The 17,507-nt window shown below is 41.1% G+C and overlaps 1 protein-coding gene across 1 annotated transcript in view; it reads right to left on the bottom strand.

Annotated features, from left to right (window-relative positions):
• Positions 1–17,507, bottom strand: part of LOC106887538 (von Willebrand factor D and EGF domain-containing protein-like) — a 178,123-nt gene that overhangs the window by 103,285 nt on the left and 57,331 nt on the right. The window contains exons 4-8 of the mRNA XM_014941130.1: positions 16,573–16,805; positions 8,424–8,513; positions 7,013–7,148; positions 3,385–3,602; positions 537–610 (exon numbers count right to left, since the gene is read on the bottom strand). Of these exons, the coding sequence (XP_014796616.1) occupies positions 537–610; positions 3,385–3,602; positions 7,013–7,148; positions 8,424–8,513; positions 16,573–16,805 (751 nt within the window). The remainder of the gene's footprint in view (positions 1–536; positions 611–3,384; positions 3,603–7,012; positions 7,149–8,423; positions 8,514–16,572; positions 16,806–17,507) is intronic.

Below are 17,507 nucleotides of genomic sequence, written 5' to 3'. Positions count from 1 at the left end.
GGTCTGGAAACAGATAGAAGAACACAAGAACATTGTTGGGCAGAGGGAATTTGCATCAGGTGTTACTAAACTGCTGGGGAGGACACAGGCTCTCCCCACATGCTGTCCTGCTGCAGGGACGTAATGGGTCCCTTGGGTGGAACTGGGGTGTCCTAACACAATGCCACATGGTGTAGACAGCCTCTCAAAGTCAATAATGATGGTTCTGTTTGAAGAACATTTTGGAATCTGACCTTTGTCTTGTAAAAGTTATTCAGACTTAAAACCATTTCTGGAATCTGACCTTTGTCTTGTAAAAATTATTCAGACTTAAAACCATTTCTGCTTCAAGATTAATCCTTTCCTAGTCCTTTTTTCAAAAGGACCGTAAACAGCTGGAAGGAAACCATGTATGTCATTGGAGCACTACATTAATCACTATAAGCAAACTAGTACAATGCTCTTTTGATATTCTAATGTAAAACCAAATGCATCCTACATCCAGAAACTGAAAACTGCAGTAATTGAGCCAAATTATTTCAAAGTAGAATACTCACCATCCATCAAATGTGATAATGTGTGGATCAGTGAAAGAGTAGCAGTTCCCTGTTGGGAGGTCTCGAACTGTGACCTAGTTAAAATGAAATGTGTAATGAATACAGTCTACACAGCAGTTTTTCTTCATTATTGTTCCTCACAAAACATTAGGGGCAGCATTCATGTGTCAAGTACAAACTAAAATCTGACTTCTAAAACATGATTGCGAACGGGTACAAAATAAGCTTTGCTTTCAAACAACGGGGTTTAATCACATGCAATAAGGGAGTTCAAAGTGCTGCTATTCCACCTGATGTAATGCACTGTCTGGTAAAAAGTGAAGCTTTTTTTATTAAACTTTTTCGCTAAGAAGTAGATCATTCACTGAAATTATCAAGAGAGTAGAGTGCTCATTAAATTGTACTAATTTTAATGCCTGAAGTATGGTACAAGGTAGGTTGTAATTAAGTAGCATTAACATATTTTAGTAGTCGTCACTGCCTGTCCCCTAATTTGACCTTAAATTTCTCGTTACAGCTTCTGAATGGCTGATTTTTATATTTGATGTGCAGGTTATTGATCGGGTACCAGAGACAAGGGCCCAAATCAGGCCACTGGAGCTGTCTGCATAAAAGAGGAAAGCATCTACAGAGATCTTCAGCTGCGTCAGCTCTTGCCTACTTGGGCACAAGCTGGGTTGCAGACAAAGCCTGTGAGTCCTGGTGCCCACAGAGAGCAGATGTGCCTGGGAAAGCCAGAGGAAGGGCAGCTCCCTTTGAAGCTGCAATACCTGCATCTGGGGCACTGCAGGGCCACATCTGCTCATGATGGTGCTTTTTCATACTCTGCTGTCCAGCTCTTAGAAACGCAACTCTGGCCTGTGGAGTGATTTGCAACAGGAAGAGCTCCCAGTCATACTGGTGGGAGTGATGAAGAACTGCTGTTTTCCCATGCCCAGCCTGCCAGGCTGATTTCTTGGCCAGGGCTGTTAATTCTTTTCTTGCCCTTTGCCCATGAGAGATCCAGAGGTGCAATCCCATTAGTTCTGCCACGATCTGCGGAGCGGGGAAGAGGAATGGCTGCTATGTCTTTGTGTGTCTTTCAGTGACGAAGCAGAGCGTAGTTTTTAGGAACAGTGGTGAAATTAAATAAGTGAATAAGAGGGTGAAGACAGAACCACACTCCCTGACAACGTTCCTCACCTGTGGCAATACATCATCCGTGTTTCAAAATGCCCCTTAACTATCGCAGAGAGACATTGCTTGGACACCCACTGGCGTCTGGCACATCAGACTATCAGAGTGATGGTCTTGAGGACTGAAAAACTAAACACCTCTTTGAACAGTGTTTTAATCTGAGGTCAATTGTATCATTTGTATCTATAGTGTGATAGAAAGAAACGTCTCAGAATTTTCCCATTTACTCCACAGCCACAACCTTCCTAAGTAAAACCTTTGCACAAACAAATCCACGTGGCCCTTTCCACGCTGCTCTTTTCTTGCCCGATACCAGTAAAGAATGCAAGTCCTAGATGTTGGCTTAGTTTTCTGAAGAAACCCACTTTATTGGGGGTCTGAGTGTGTCATGATGTTCTGCCTACCATTTCCATTAAATTTTCACATAAATCAAAGATATTTGAACAACTCTGAAGGACTAAAGATTATGTGGATTTTAATATATGGATTTTTCCTTGATATGTTGCAGGAGCTGTGCTACATTATCACCTCTAATTAACTGCTAAGCAGCAATGGGGAAATGACAGGGAGGGAAGGTAATGTCTATTATGTTTCCATAGATCAAGTTTTAACTGAGATAGATAGAATTTATTATTAAAATTGATTGATTCCATTTCACACTTGCTACATTTTCATATTTTAATGGAAGCATTTTTAACTTCAAGAAAAAATATGAGTATGTGAGTATACTACATGGAATTAGCTGCAATTTCTGATTTAAGAATCTTAAAAAGTTTAAAAGTCTATGCTGGAGAGGAAAGGATGTAGTCATGTGCCAGGCATTTTACCTTTGAAGACAAAATTTCTTTTGGTCCAGTTTAATCTCATTCTCTCATGAGCAAGTCCACAAAAATCAGGCCAGTGAAATTACAGATTTCACTGGGGGTTTGTTTTCGGTTACTTAAAATATACCAGCTTGGATGTGCCACTGCTCTGAGAAGTTTAGCTGAGTCAAATCCATGTTCTGGTTTATTCTCTCAGGGGATGGGATTACGGCTCTCAAACCTCCCAGCCGAGGCTCTGAAACGACTTCACAGACAACAGGCTGGTCCCTGCTCGCCAGGCTCCTTTCTAGGTAGGGAAAGCATGGCTTGCCTCCCTGATTGATTCTTATTATTTTTATTTTGGACGTTTTGTACAGGGATAAATGAAGGGACGGAGCAGCTTGTGTGTCATCAGAGGTGTCCTGGTGATTTCTGGCACCGCCACAAATTGAACACACTGCTGCTGAGTCCTGGTCCTCCTTTCTCATTACTCAGGTGGTGTTTTTCCTCTGCTTTTTCAGAAACTATTCTCCAAACCCTTGGTTTTCCTTCTCCCTCCTTCTCATAAAGGTGTTAATTCCCTAAACTGGGTTGTCCTTCTCTCCTCTTGCAGCATATACACCATGCTGGGTTTCATCTATAATCCAGCGTTCTGCCTTACTGATGTGCTGACTAATAATCAATCCTAAATCTGTTAAAGGAAAAGGCTTCACATGTTAATTTTCTTGGTGTATAAAGAGGCTGTTTTGGGTTTACTCTGCTGACAGCAGTCCCCAAGTGTTTATATGGTTAAGGTTTTTGTTGTTTTCTGCAGCACTAAACCTCCCATTTAAATCTGACACGTTTTCCATATTATTTTAGGACCCGACCTTGACATCCTTTGGGTGGTAAGCCCTCCAAAGCAAGTCCTTCCGTCCGACTGGCTCGGCTCGGATGCGGCTGACGCGGTTCCCATCCTGAGCAAAGTCTGTCACGGCTGTCACTGTCACCGTGGCTGCTGCACAGCTGCTTTCCGAGCAGGGCGCCCGCTGCAGATCCACCTGGCACGCCGAAAGGGCGACGTGTGGAGGCCCCAGAAATTGGCTATCTAAAACAAACACGAACACCGAGTCTGACAAGAGTTATCCCAACAGTTGCCCGTACCCTGTTTACCGTCCAACGCAAATGCTTCACATTCCAGGACACACATGCCTTGAAACCAGATGGGGTTTGCATGAAGACAGTTGTGACTGACTCAATCTGGCATATCTCTCCACATTTTACTCTGCTGTGCCAGTTGTGACTGACTCAATCTGGCATATCTCTGCACATTTTACTCTGCTGTGCCTTTTTTCTTTTTTTTTTTTTTTTTTTCCCCTGCAGTAGACAGTTTACTGAAAGTCAGTGGTGCTTTTCTTTCCACAGGTGCTAATAATTTCTGGAATGACAGTCTTGTCTTTATGGGTCCATGCCCAGGGAATGAAGACGAGTAGTTCTCGTGACAAAGAAAGAGATGAGTCTGTGTTTTTGGAAAACATTTATCCTTCACTAGCTTTATTATAAGGAGGTATCTGCTGGGAGTTATTTAATTTAAAATAAACAGATTTTTTTATTTGGGAAGGGGGGGTTCTCAAGTCAGTTTATTGTGAACTTCAGATCCACAAGAAGAAGGCCAATGCAGCAGATTTGCATTTTTGGCTTAGCTATGTTATGGTGCTTTGCTTTCCAACCTGTAAAGTGATGGTAGGTTTATTTCTATCATTCACAGAGGGATTATGAGGATAAAGTCACTAAAAGAATGTAGAAGAGTAATAAGCTGTGGTGGTACCGGCTATGTAAGTATCTGTGATGGGTATGGAAGTGATGGGTGGTGATAAAATCAACATGGCAATAGCAACTTCCCTCAGTTCTGACTCTACACGTCATATCTCTCCTAAAGGGACCTCTTCTAGGTGTAAGGCTAGTAGTGTCCACTTCTCTTGTTTGTGCTAAGTATTTAGTTTTCTTTCCCAGAATAATAATTATCATCTGAAAAGAGCAAAGTTCCAGAAATGGTGTCAGTGGAATTAATCTAATCTGAAAAGATTAAATTTTTACATAATTTTTCCTATGTTTAGAATTGCTTAATAATTTATAGGACTTGGCATTCAAATATTTTAAGATGGTATTTCTAACATGATCAAACAATCTGTGTTTTATTCCTTATGGAAAAGACTCATAAAATACATTTTAAATTAACCATGTAGAGTTCTATAGGAATGGAACTAAAAACCTGCAAATATTAATAGGTATTATCTCTCATAGTAAATCCTTAAAGGCTGCCTTACTTATAGAAAAGTCCTGGCTCGTTTTCAAGGTTCTTGATTCAATTAAATTGGAGGTTTCCATGAGGAATAGTTATTGCCATTACAGCCCCATGAGCTGTGCTCACAACCCAGAACAAAAGTTTAAAATCAAAGAAAATCATCTTGTCAAAATAGTAGTGATAAACTTAACAGAAGCCGAACTCCAGTGGCTCTGCTGTGCCTTAGCATTCATTATGATATTGTCTGAACTTAGAGAGATATTTCTGCACTTGTAATTAGCTTCCTTATCACTTATTCCCTACATAATTAGCACAACAGTGTTGTTATATTGATTCAGTCAGACAAGGAGCTTGTCAGTTAATTTATTCGGTATAAACGAATCTCAGCTAAAGTTGGTTTTATTTTCAATTTATAGCACTGTGGATGACATTACCTTTTTTTCAGAAGCCCACAGTGTTCCTTCAGACAAACTAATGGACCCTACAGACAATAAAGGCAGGGAACAGACATGCAGTTATGCAAACACACAGCAGCAGAGAGTCAACCTTAAGTATATACAGACATCTCAATTGATCACAAACAGCCCAAGTGTCATGCAAGAAAATAGCCTCAGGGTGGAGCAATCAAAGGCTAGAGCTGGTTATTAGTTTAAGCTGCAGAAATGGGTTGATTAAAACTAACAGAAATTTTCCACCTCGGTCACAAGTTCCTTCAAAGATCAGTTAGTAGGTTGAGTTGTGCCTCCATCCTGGGACCTCTTGGTGCTGACATGTCAAGCCCATTGACAACTTGAAAATAAAGCTGCTTCTGCAAATCTTGCCTCCCCTCTTTCTTCCAGTCAAATGCACGTTGTGGGACTGGAGAAGACCCTGGCAAGGGGTCAGCCTCACTCTGATCTATCAAACTCAGCCTCCTTGAGAGCTCCTGGACCATGCATTAATTCTCACTGAGATGTTGAAAGGCTTTTCCAATGCATAAGAAAATGGGAGTTAAGAAAAATTACCTTGATAGCTTATGTGACTAATTCTCATTGGATTCTCATAAACAGGAGGTGTCTAAGTCGCTTGGAGGCTGTGGGACGTCCCACCACAAATCAGCCTGCATTCTCAGCTACGTCAATATCTAAGGAAATCTGTTCCCATGAGCTCAGCGGATGTTTGTCTGATGGACCAGCAGAGAATCTAAGCCAAAAGCAATATGTACAACAGAGCAGCACTGAGCCATGGAGAAATGCAAAGTACTCCACATGCGAGAGCCAACACAGCTGCTGGAACCATAAGGTGCCGTTCAGTTTAAGATCATTGTGTTATGATACCATTTGAATTATTTTTTTTCTTCTGTCTAAGCACTTGGATGATGATGGGGAGAGAAAGGAGAGGGATTTAGAAAGGGGGAAATATCAGGAACTATCTGGCTTTTGCCAACTTTTTTTTAATTTCTTTTGAGCTGGCTTTTTGTGTGTAGGCTGGGGCTATAATCCTATGGCTAAACAATTTTCTCATTGAGTCACCTATGGAAGAGAAACAAGTGTTTTGTTAGGAAAACGGTTGGGTGCCTTATTTAGTGCAAATGGAAAACAAACATATATATATATGCTCCCTCTTGGTTAGGCATGATATTCCACCAGATTAACCTGAGGAAAACCTTTGCTGATCAAAAAGGCAAGAATTTTCTAAGTAACACTGTCAATGTTTTCAAGTACAAATAAAAAACCTTTAGAAAGAGAAGAATATATAAGCACAAGAATGATTTTTTTCTTCTATATTAAGTTAGATAAAAACTGTAAGCCAGCAAAAGAAAGAAAAAAGGCTTCAGTACACATTTACTGAATAATAAATCTGCAGGTGAACTTCTTATTGATAATTAATGAAATTATTCCACCTAAGACCATTGCTGCTACAAAAACTTAAAATGGAATTTTATACTTCTGGAATTTAAAATAAGTTCTACTCATAGTTATTTCATCCATAAATCTCAAAGGATCACCACTCAGGTTATTGCTAGTCAGATTTTTTTTTATTTTTCCTCAAAAACCTGAGTGATATTATCATCTATTTTACATTACAAACAAATATATGGCCTAGTTTGTTGATTTTATGGCTTCTGCCCTTTGTTGTTACTTAAGTCTTGTAATTTCTGTTGGAATTCATCGTAACATAAATACACGGAAAATTAATCACATTGATTTGAAGGGGACATGTAAAACTCTTACCCAAATCCTCAGTACTCAGCTGTAAAGTAATTTTACAGGAATCATCTTGCCCAGGGCAGGCAATGGCTACAGTGCTCAGAATGGTCAAAACATGCTCTTTGCCATCCTCTGCAATTTGTAACGATTCTGGTAAAAACTGGAAATAAGAACATCATTTTGACAGATTAATTAGGCAATACTGATATTTATGAATTTTTGAGTGTTTTTAATCAATTATTAAAAGATATAATTGCTTATAAAATAATAATATTCTTCGTAATAATCCTCATAACAATAATGATAATCTTCGTAGTAATGATCTTCAACTTTATAAGGTGAAATTGTGGTTAAAATACTTTAACATTCATGGCAATTAAGAAAATGTTTGCAGTTGTCAGATACGGTGTCTAACTGCTTCTCAACTCCTAATCTCAAAACAGGTTTTTATTAAGCCTGAAAATAATGTGATACCATAGAATTTATTAATTTTTAATGCTCCTGGTTCCAATGCACTAGGAGAAATGCCAACATTATTCATGGCCTTAAGTATGGCATTGTTTCGTGGTCATGCACTCTGTGTTTGTGCTCTGCCCCAGGTGCAAAGTGAGTGCAATTTTTTGACCGATTCCTCTTCCCTGCTATGGCAGGAAGAAGGATTTCCCTGAACATAATAAATTACAGCTTCAGCAGCTCCTGTGCTGGGGAGAGAGCTTAGGGTGTGCCATTTATGTCTGTCTATTCTCCTAGGACAGAGCAGAAAGAGCACTTGGGGCTTGTCAGGAAAGGGAGTTTCCATTCTCTGGGAAATTCTGATATTTCCAAAAACCTCCAAAATGTTATTCAAACGTCACACTGAATGGGTTGTGAGATTTTTTTCAAACATCATTTGTGGAGGCAGTAAGCTTAGATACTCAAAAGATCTCAAATTCTCCTGGATTGCCAGACCCCCAGTGAATCCCTGAGTGGGATTAGACCTGGTTTGTGCACTCAGTGTGAACTTATCTCCAGCAATTTGGTTTTTGCATTGCCTGACCATAAGAAGATGATGGATAAAAACTAGTTTTTTTTCTTCACTTTCTTCTGGTTTATGTACAATGAAATTCTTCATCCTTGTGGGTGTGTCTTCCCATTATACATAACCACCAGAGTACTTGGGGCTGTATTTACTAGAAGATGTACTTTTGCACATCCTTTATGGTGCATTAGTGTCAGCACCTGCACAAGGTGCTGATGGGGGCTTTAGGGCGCTTTACAAACAGACTGAAAGCCATATAATTTATTAAGACGTTTTCTCAAAGTGAACATAAAAGCAGCACTGGTTAAGATGATCAAGGCTTATGTTTCTGTGAGTTGTTTTTCAGAGCATGTCAGATAATGTATAAATATTCCCCGGGGGTATGCCAAGTAAGTAAATCAAGGCCATTGGCATTACCTTAATCCCAGCATAGAAACCTTTGCTCTCTTCAGGCAACGACTGCTGCTCAGGAGAGTCCCTCGTAAAAGCGGTGACTGTGCAAAAGACCTGTAATAAATAAACAGCATGTGCTATAGCTTTTCTTAAGGAAAATTCGTATAATTAGGCATCTTCCTGTTGATCAGAGTCGTTAAACTTTGTCTCTGCTGTTGAAACTAATTTTGGGGTTTAGGCTTTAAAAGGGTCTTTGCATAAATTTTGAGATTTGGAAGAATTTTTGATGCATTTAATAAGCAATGAAACCTGGCTTCTGTCTTAGCAATTAATAACACTGAGTGCTTACAGTGTGTTTTCTTCTGCAGTTTTTCAAGCACCTTGACTATGATATTAACTCACTTTAATTAGGGAGAATTACATTGTTCATAGACATCACTGTCGGGATTAGGACATTAGCCCTTGGGATCCCAGACTTCAGTCTGTCCACTGGATCAAATATCCTCTCTCTGTACCACGTTTGTAAGCAGGTTTTTTTCATTTTAATTAGTTTGACACTCATCCGGTCTCAGAAACTGTGTCAGCTCTATAAGAAGTTCCTTTCTTTTTTCCTTATTGCATTATAAAAGATGATGTAGATGTGCCTACAGGGTTTATATTGTAAAAAATAAAATAAAATAAAAATTCCCCCAAACCAAAAAAATTCCACCAAACTCAATGTACCAGGCCATTTATGTTTCATTCCTAGCAGTCACACAACCTTTATCTCTGCTGAGCCCGCACACCATCTGCCATCTTAATGTTTCATTGGTTTCGGAAAACCCAAACTGCTAACATAATTTCTAGGATCATAAGATTAAACTACAGAAGTTTTCCTTAAAGCACATGACAATAGGCTCTGAAACTGTACTTCCAATTATTTTTTTCTTGGCCTCTTCTCGGAAATAGAGTAACAGATTGTGACATATTAAATCAATTCCAAATAGTCAGATGGCATATTTATAGCTACTGCCTTTTTTAAGCCTCGAGTAACCCATGAGGAGGAATTGGACCAATCTAATTTATTTTCTATAGTGATAAGCTCCTTTGGATGGAATTCCCAGCCCCGCTCACTGGCCATCCTGCTCTTGGTAGCTCTCACCTGCCAGTTTAGGCACAAATCTCATGACCGGTGGCAGCGAAACAGGCTCAAACCCAAGATATTCCCAGATTCATACGGTCATAAGGGCACGAGTTGCATAACGCTCTGGAATATTTCTTTTTCCAGCCAAAAAATCTCTCTTCATTAGCATCAAGTCATGAGATTCCTCCGAACTGAAGAATCCTCTTTCCTAACTCATTTGAGCACAACGACAATGCCCCAAAGGCAATACAGCATCATTTTTATGGCTTTGGAAAAAAATCAAGTGTTTTCTATGCTCTTTGGGTGGATCATTTCCAGACCAGCTCAGTCCCAGGTTTACGTGCCTTTGGGCCATTTTTACCTTCATAAAGTTTCTCACTCTTTTGCTAACAGCTCCCGCCAATTTGGCCCAGTGAAAGTGGTGCTGTTTGTTCCATTAACTAGATGGAGGCCTTGAGGTCGTACTGGATCTACTGGGGGGAAAAAAATGAAACAGGCTTCACAGAGATACTTTACAGTCAAAATTCCTCAGATACTTCCTAGTTAGCCAGTTTGCCTCCAAAGGAGAACAAGTTGTCATCTCCTTAAGGTGATAAGCCCCTGTTATCATTAGATATTTATTATCTCCAAGCATTCCCTAAAGGCTCGTCTTCAGCTTGAGAAGTTTTCAAAAAAGTTCTTCTGCTGGGTGGGGAGGCAGCAGGTGAGTGCTGATCTTCCTACTCCTGCTTCTCCTACAGCTGCCACAGGGAGAGTCTGCAAAATGGGGATCTGACAAGGCAGTGACAAGAGAGTTCAGATAACATCTATTCCCCCTAGTGAAAAAAAAACAAACCAACAATCCCTTGGCAGAGCTCATTGAGCAAATCCAATGCACCTGCATGGCTGATACTATATTTACACTTGCCAGGCTGTTTGCACTTTTGGCTTTGATGCTTTTTACCAAAAATATTCACAGAGAGACATCCCTCTGAGCACACCATGTGGAGCACTCCTGCCAAGGAGGAAGCTGTAATGAGAGGCAGCAGGGTTGCACCCAAGGATGCACAGCACTGACGGAGGCATCTCCTGGTGATCTTCCCCAAAGTGACATCCTAGGAAATGTCAGAACACAGCCTCATTCCCTGCAAGGATTGTATTTTCTCACACATATATATTTTAGAGTTATATATTATTGACAAAGCACTGAACACTAAAATCAACAATTACTCTGTAACGATACACTGAGATATTCTAAGACTATCAGTCCGTTCCAGTTCTATCTTCAGCACTTTTGGAGATGAGCACAAACTTTGCAAATTCGAAATGTACGGACAGCCATCATGAATTACATTTTATTTCTGTCTTTTATGTCACTCCTCCCCTTGTAGTGCCTTTACCTTGTTAGGCACACACTTCACTTCACAATCAGCAGATATGTTCATCGGCTACTGAGCTACAGGTTGACAGTTTGTCACATAATTATTATGATAGTCACTCCGAGGAGTTTTTTTTGCCTTCAGCTAAATACTAGCTCTTTTTCTCCAGTTCAGTAATCAACTTTTTCTTTCTCTTCTTCTCCCCCACCCTCCATCTCAGGATGCAGCCGTTTTAAAGCGAAGAGATAAAAGCATCACTGACAGCAGTATGCTGATGGCCATGACAGGTTAGGCAGTATTTTTTCACAAACTCATCGGATCTGTTAAAAATAAACTTATAATTTTTTCCATGTCCCTTCTAAAGGGACAGAAACCTAAGGATGCCCTCAGAAAGGATGACTGGATTGTTTCTGGATGTGGGCTGCTCCCTTTCCCCCGTGCACCAGAAGATCTTCCCACAGGGAGGAAAACTACTTTTAGGATCAAAATCCTGATAGAAAAAGGCACTGGTACCTAAGAAGTTTCTCCTTTCCTGTGTGTTGGAGGAGATTTCCACGCTTAAGTGGAATTGATCAGATTTCTTCCCACTTTGCCATGAACCCTGTAAGCAGCATATTTAGCTAAAAGCAGAAATCAGTCATTAATTTGGTAGGGGTCAGGTAGCTCTGGGAAACAATTTGGGAGAGCATTAATCCCAAGACTTGTCACCATCTCTGGCAAATTTCCCTCTAGTAACTTGCACATCAGAATGTGGGGTTATTTTTTCAGAGCTCTCAGAATCCAAAGCTTCCCCAGATCAGTTGTTTATACTAATTTTGAACATAAAACCGCCTCCAGTCTCACCCTTTTCCGTGCCCCTAATTACTTCTGAATGTAGCACAGGGATCACCTGCAGCAGCTTGAGCGTGTAGTGAGAGACGTGGGGCCGAGGGCAGAGACAGAAACATCTCTAAGAAAGTCTCATTCACCTTTGTTGCCATCTTCAAAGGCGGCATGCACAGCGGTGGGGGCACAGAGGGGGATGCTTGCCAGCCCATCCAGCATGTCCATGCCTCCCTTTTCATCAGCCTCTCCCAGCCATGCTCAGATAAGGGGTTGGGCTCCCGAAGGCAAAACAGGAGATACTTGTTTTGCGATCGAAATCCATCCCTGCTCTTCAGTCAGTGAAGACTCCTAGGTTTGCCGGGTGGTTTTGAGAGCTCTCAGAAAGGCCAGCCTCAGCTAGGCACTTCTCAAAGCCCTGGCAGAAATGGTGTCACCACCCATCTCAACAGCATCCCAGGGGCAACAGCACTTGCCCTCAAAATACTGAGAGCTGGCAGATTGGAGTATTGGGTTTGGGTTTGCCCATCAGGACAGCTCATGCATTTTATCTAAACAGTCACCAGAGAAAATAGGCAAATGCATGTGTTGGTCCCTGGCTGTAGTCCCTGCTTCCTCTCCTTGTGCAGCCTCTGCCCTGGGGGTGAGATGCTCCCTTGGGAAGGGTGGGACATGCCCCTAATTCAGCTGGGAGGATCAGCTATCTATTTCCCATCTCTCCAGCAAGCTACTTGTATGGTAGTGCCAGAAGCCCCACAGTGGCAACAATGATGGTTTAAAGTTGAAATAGTTACTTTTATTGGTAGTGATCTTTCAAAGACTACATACAGCCAGCTGCATCTGAGTAGGACTTGGAGGTCTGGATTAAAAACATAGATGGAGACACTTTCGTGACCTGGACATCCAATCTCCTGAGAGGTGTGGGAATTTCAGGATGCCGCTCTGGTCAGTAATTTCTGTTGCCCACATGTTGTGGAGCTCCCTTCTCAACATCAGGTGCAGTTTAGGAATGCCCACTTCTTCCCCCTCACTGGGAAGTCAGCATGCTGCTCGTAAGGTGCAGGTGCCTCAGCTGTGGGTGATTAACTCTATTAACTCCAGGATTGGATCTACCCTCTTTTGCTACATCACCATGTCAAAAGGCAAGCTTGGGCTGCCGAGGGTACGAGTCACTCAGCCACCCTCATGGCTTGCAGGTGAAGAGCTGGGCAGGGAATCGATCATGCCAGAGAAAAGAGTGTCTCCTGATGGCTATCAAAGCCTCCGAGCTGCTGTTGTTTGCTCTATTAAACGCTAATGGGGCTGGGGTTAGAAAAGCCTCGAGGAGTCGCTCTGCCAGGAGCTGGGGCGTGTGGGAGGGGAGGAGGGAGAGAGAGAGAGAAAGGGAAAGAGCCTTGATGAAAAGAGCAAAGGATGAGCAGAGCTGGAGGATGGTATTTCTAAGGAAGCCAGAGGAAAAAGAAAATAGTTCTCATTAGCTTGAAGAAACGATCTGGCTGTAGGTATTCGCAGAAAGGGGTAGGAACAAGGTCTCTGGAAAGGCTTTCCAAAGGGGTTAGCAGGAAGGGGAAAGCAGGGACAATCTCACTTTGAGTTAATTAATAAACTAGACTTTAAAGCTTTTGAACACAAATAGCTCCCTGTAATGGGCTGTTGGCTGCAGAAGGGAGGGAGCCGGCGCAGCAGCGTGACCTGACACTGCGGGAAGTCCAGCTCCAGTCACTCTGCTCCTCGCTATATATATATAGAAGGCAGCTCTTGCCAGTTGCCAAATGGCCAAACAGTATGTGGAGACTGACTGTAGGTCATTCATCTACTCAGGAAAGACATTTTGTAAGGTTAGTAGCGAGGTGTCTTATCACCTGCAGGGGTTTGCTCATCATTTCTCTGACCCTGTTCTGCTTCAAAATCTCTGTTTGAGTCCGCTCACAGCTCTCTTTCTGAGGGAATGCTCCCCATTTTCTACCTGAAGGTTGAGAAAGAAATTGTAAACTCAGGCGTGACCTACAAATAGGCAGGTCTTCCTATTTCTGTTGTTGATTTTGTCAAGTCCAGTGGTTGGGATGGGATTAGTATTTAAGAAGGGGGAAAGCTCTCGCCTCTTCCCTTGTGGGTGAAAATTAGTTTACTTTCAATACTGAGGCACTAATTTACAGTATTTTTGGCTGGGGGCATATTCTTCTGCTGCTGCAGAGTACCATGTGTAAGAGCCACTCCTAGCACAGAGCTTGGAAAGGCCAGTTTTATTTAAACATTTTTATTTTACAGTGCACATCGTAGTTTATGTGTGGTGGCAATTGCTCCTCATATGAACTTTTGGATTGCTGTGCTGAGCAAAATCTGCACGGTTTTCTTCTAAACACCTTTCTTTCTTAGCATAACTCATTACTCACAGTGTGCTGCTATAATTTATAGATGGCTGTGCCTCGAGGAATGAAATGACCTCTGTCACTATCGCATAAATAAAGCTTAGGAATGCCAGAATTTTCATATCAGATGGAGTAGGTTTCTTTCAGCATCTATATAGAAATAGAGGCATGTTATAGATTTATTTAAGGCCACAATAGTTTTGCGAACATTATGCTGCCAACATTACTGCCTGAAATAACGAAATTGGAGCCCAAAGATGTGGGAGAAAAGCCCACATGATGGCTATTAGAATATAACTGGCTGTTTAGTCAATACAAGTTCAGAAATGTTGGCCAGTAAATCTCAACTCTTCTCTAAGGTTTGACTGTGTATTAAAATATATCGATAGATATTCTATTGTGTGACTAACCTATTACCTGGAGACTTTCTGAAAGATAAAAAATAGTGTAGATATCAATCACGTAAAAGGTGATTAAAAAAAAAAAAAATCACTTTGCTTGGCTGTAGTGTTTTGTCAAGGAATGAACTGAGAAGATGCTGATTTCAGACTATGAAAGCATTGAGGCCAAATTCAGGTTAAGCGCAGGTGGAAGAAGAGTAGGGTAAACAAAAGCAACCAGTTTTCAAAAGGCTACAAATTCTGCATCCTTGGGGGACAAATTCTGCTCTGAACACCAGCCGTGCACCCTGGTGGTGTGCAGCTGTGGGGATGGTACCACTGGGCTGTGCATGGAGAAGTAGAAGGAGAACCGGAAAGTGGCCCCGACTAATTGTCTCCTGTCTAATATGGTTTTTACCAGTGAGGATTTGGTTTTCCTTTGAAGCTGCCTGAGAAAAAAGCTTTCCGCCTGCATCTTCATGGGCAGGTGGAAGTTACAAACTGCATCTGTGTGGCAGAGCTTTGTCCCCAGGGTCTGTCTCTGCCTTAAGTGGCATCACCTTTCCTTTGCTGTGGCCCTACCAACGCTTACCAAATTGCTTGAGGTTTACACCAATGGAGTGAAAGGAGACTCTGCCTCTTTGTGACTGTTCTTAGACACCCAGAGCGGGCATGGCAAAATGCTTTATAAATCTTTATTATGTAAAACTGAATTCCCAGTTACAGCTGAGGCTTCGTTGCTTAGTTTTCACCAGCGATGATTTATGGATAATTATAATTAGTCAAATAGGCCATGAAGACCTTTAAAAAATCTAGCAAGGAAGAGAACATTTTAGTCTCACTAAACCCACTAAATTAAACATGTTTCAGCAGAGGACAAAGAAGGGCTTACTAAAAACTTAATATAATAAAAATGGTCTTATAAAGATTTGGTGATGCTACTAGTTAACAGAACTATATTTCCTCTGAATCCCCCAGGATTGTTAAAACTAGATTTGAAGTGATTGCAAGTGAAATTATTTTGATGAAAATATCTCCTTGTAACACAAACTTGTCTTAAACTGAAAGAATTGTCTGCCTTGTGTTATAATATAAGTGAGGGCAGCATCAGTCAGATTCTGAACTGAGGAGGCATAATTACAAGGAGAAATGAGAAAAAAACTATCTAGGTTATGCTACTGTTATAAATGACTCATCCTTTCAAGAACTGGAAATTCACATTTCTTAAATATCTCAAAGAAGAGCTGCAAAATGCCAAGACTATTTCCAACCTACTTTTAACACAGGGACATTATCCCTGTTTATTCTTTCAGTTCGTTGTAGCATCACTAATGGCTCTCTGCCTATAAAAGTTATGAACCTAATTTAACTTTAAAAGTCTTGTTTCTGTACCATGAAAGGCCATGAATTCATACACAAGTCAATTTTTTTCACATCTTGTATTGGTTTCTGTTTTGTTGTTGTTCTTGAAACTAGATCTGTGTTGCTGTGTAAGCCATCAAATATACTTAAAGATTGCTTTGTAATGAACTCTATCTTTCAGTATGCTATTGAACCAAGAATTTGGAATCAGAGAGGCAGAACACCGTGAAAAAGACCATAAAATAAACCTCCCTCTATTTTAAAATGTACCGTCCTTCTTTTCTGTGAAAAGAGGCTATTGTGTCTCTGGTCCACGAGTATAAAAATTAGTGAGTGCATATAGCCTAGCCTGCCTCTGCTGCAAATTCCCATTTCTGCAAGATACAAAAAATACTAAAGCAAAAATCAGCTCAGGCACATGTACCTACTACTCATACCACCTTCATGGCATTCAAGCTGTAATGTAAGTGCAAAGATTCAAGTTGCCTTTAGAAAATAGCAAAATGGATAGCTTCCGTGAACTCCCTGCGATTCAAAGAAATGTTACAGGTCCTGAATCTGGTAAATGCTATTTAATAATCTTCTTGCGAAATGGTTTCAGGTTTTTGTTCTTTGTTTTTTTGGTTTTTTTTTTTTTTCTGCAGTAGTTGTAAGTATAGTGAGTGAGGCACAGCACTCATAAAAACACAACAGAGACTGGAGAAAAGGATTTGATCCCCCTGAGTATTTGACCTCTTGCTGAAGGCTGGGTGGCATTACCGTGTCTCCCAGTCTGAGATTTACACCGTCCACCTCGATGTAGGAAAACGCCTGCAGGGTGGTGTCACGCTGGAGCTCCTCTTTCTTGCCAGGGGTGGAGAGACGTGACCAGACCACCAGGTATTGCAGGGGTGGCTTCGAGGAGGGGGGGCTGTAAGAGCACTTCAGGTGGGCACGACCGTGCACGAGCTCGGGAGTTATCGCTGGTTGCAAAGCCAGGCTTGTGAGTTTGTCTGGGAGAAGGAAACAAAAGAAGGATGTAGCAAAAAGTGTTCTTTTAATATTACAGTTGTTCACCCAACAAGATTTCAACATTGCTATACATACGTTTTACATCTCGTTATTAGATTTCTAACTATGTACACAAGAAAATGCATTTCACATTAAATGCAAAAGTCTCTCTAATTGTGCACTGACTACCTGTTGTTGTAATATCTGACCTGGGTTTATTTTTTTTTTTTGTGAGTTTTTTTATTATTTTGCAGTAAGAGAAATGTTATTGAAATGAAGCGCTCGGATTAATACAAATTAATTACTCTGGCAAAGGCCATCGGCTTTGCATTCCCCTGAAGCACAGCCTTTTGATCCAAGTTTTGCAATAAGTACAGAAGAGATATGAGAAATAATTATTTTTCAGAGGTAAACTGACTCTCAGAGAACACCCAGCCCACACTGCCATGCTGTGAAAATCCTTTCCAGGGTGTTCTGGGGCGTACTTAGGCTGAGTCTGCTCAATATAGTCTCCCTCTGCCCAGAATAATGCCATTGCTCTAAAAATACTGCCTGCTTTCTATAGCCTTCAACAAGTAATGAAGTCTGAAACTTTTCTTCCTGTTAAACTTACCCAGAAAGTAGAAACAAAAAGATGTGTAATACTGTAGGGTGATGTTCTTTCATCTCTGGAGACCTGAGCTCAAACGGAACATGAAGCTGGT

This window comes from Calidris pugnax, unplaced genomic scaffold (assembly GCF_001431845.1).
Source record: "Calidris pugnax isolate Ruff unplaced genomic scaffold, ASM143184v1 scaffold60, whole genome shotgun sequence".
Taxonomy (NCBI): domain Eukaryota; kingdom Metazoa; phylum Chordata; class Aves; order Charadriiformes; family Scolopacidae; genus Calidris; species Calidris pugnax.
This window is presented reverse-complemented; position numbering and strand designations above follow the sequence as displayed.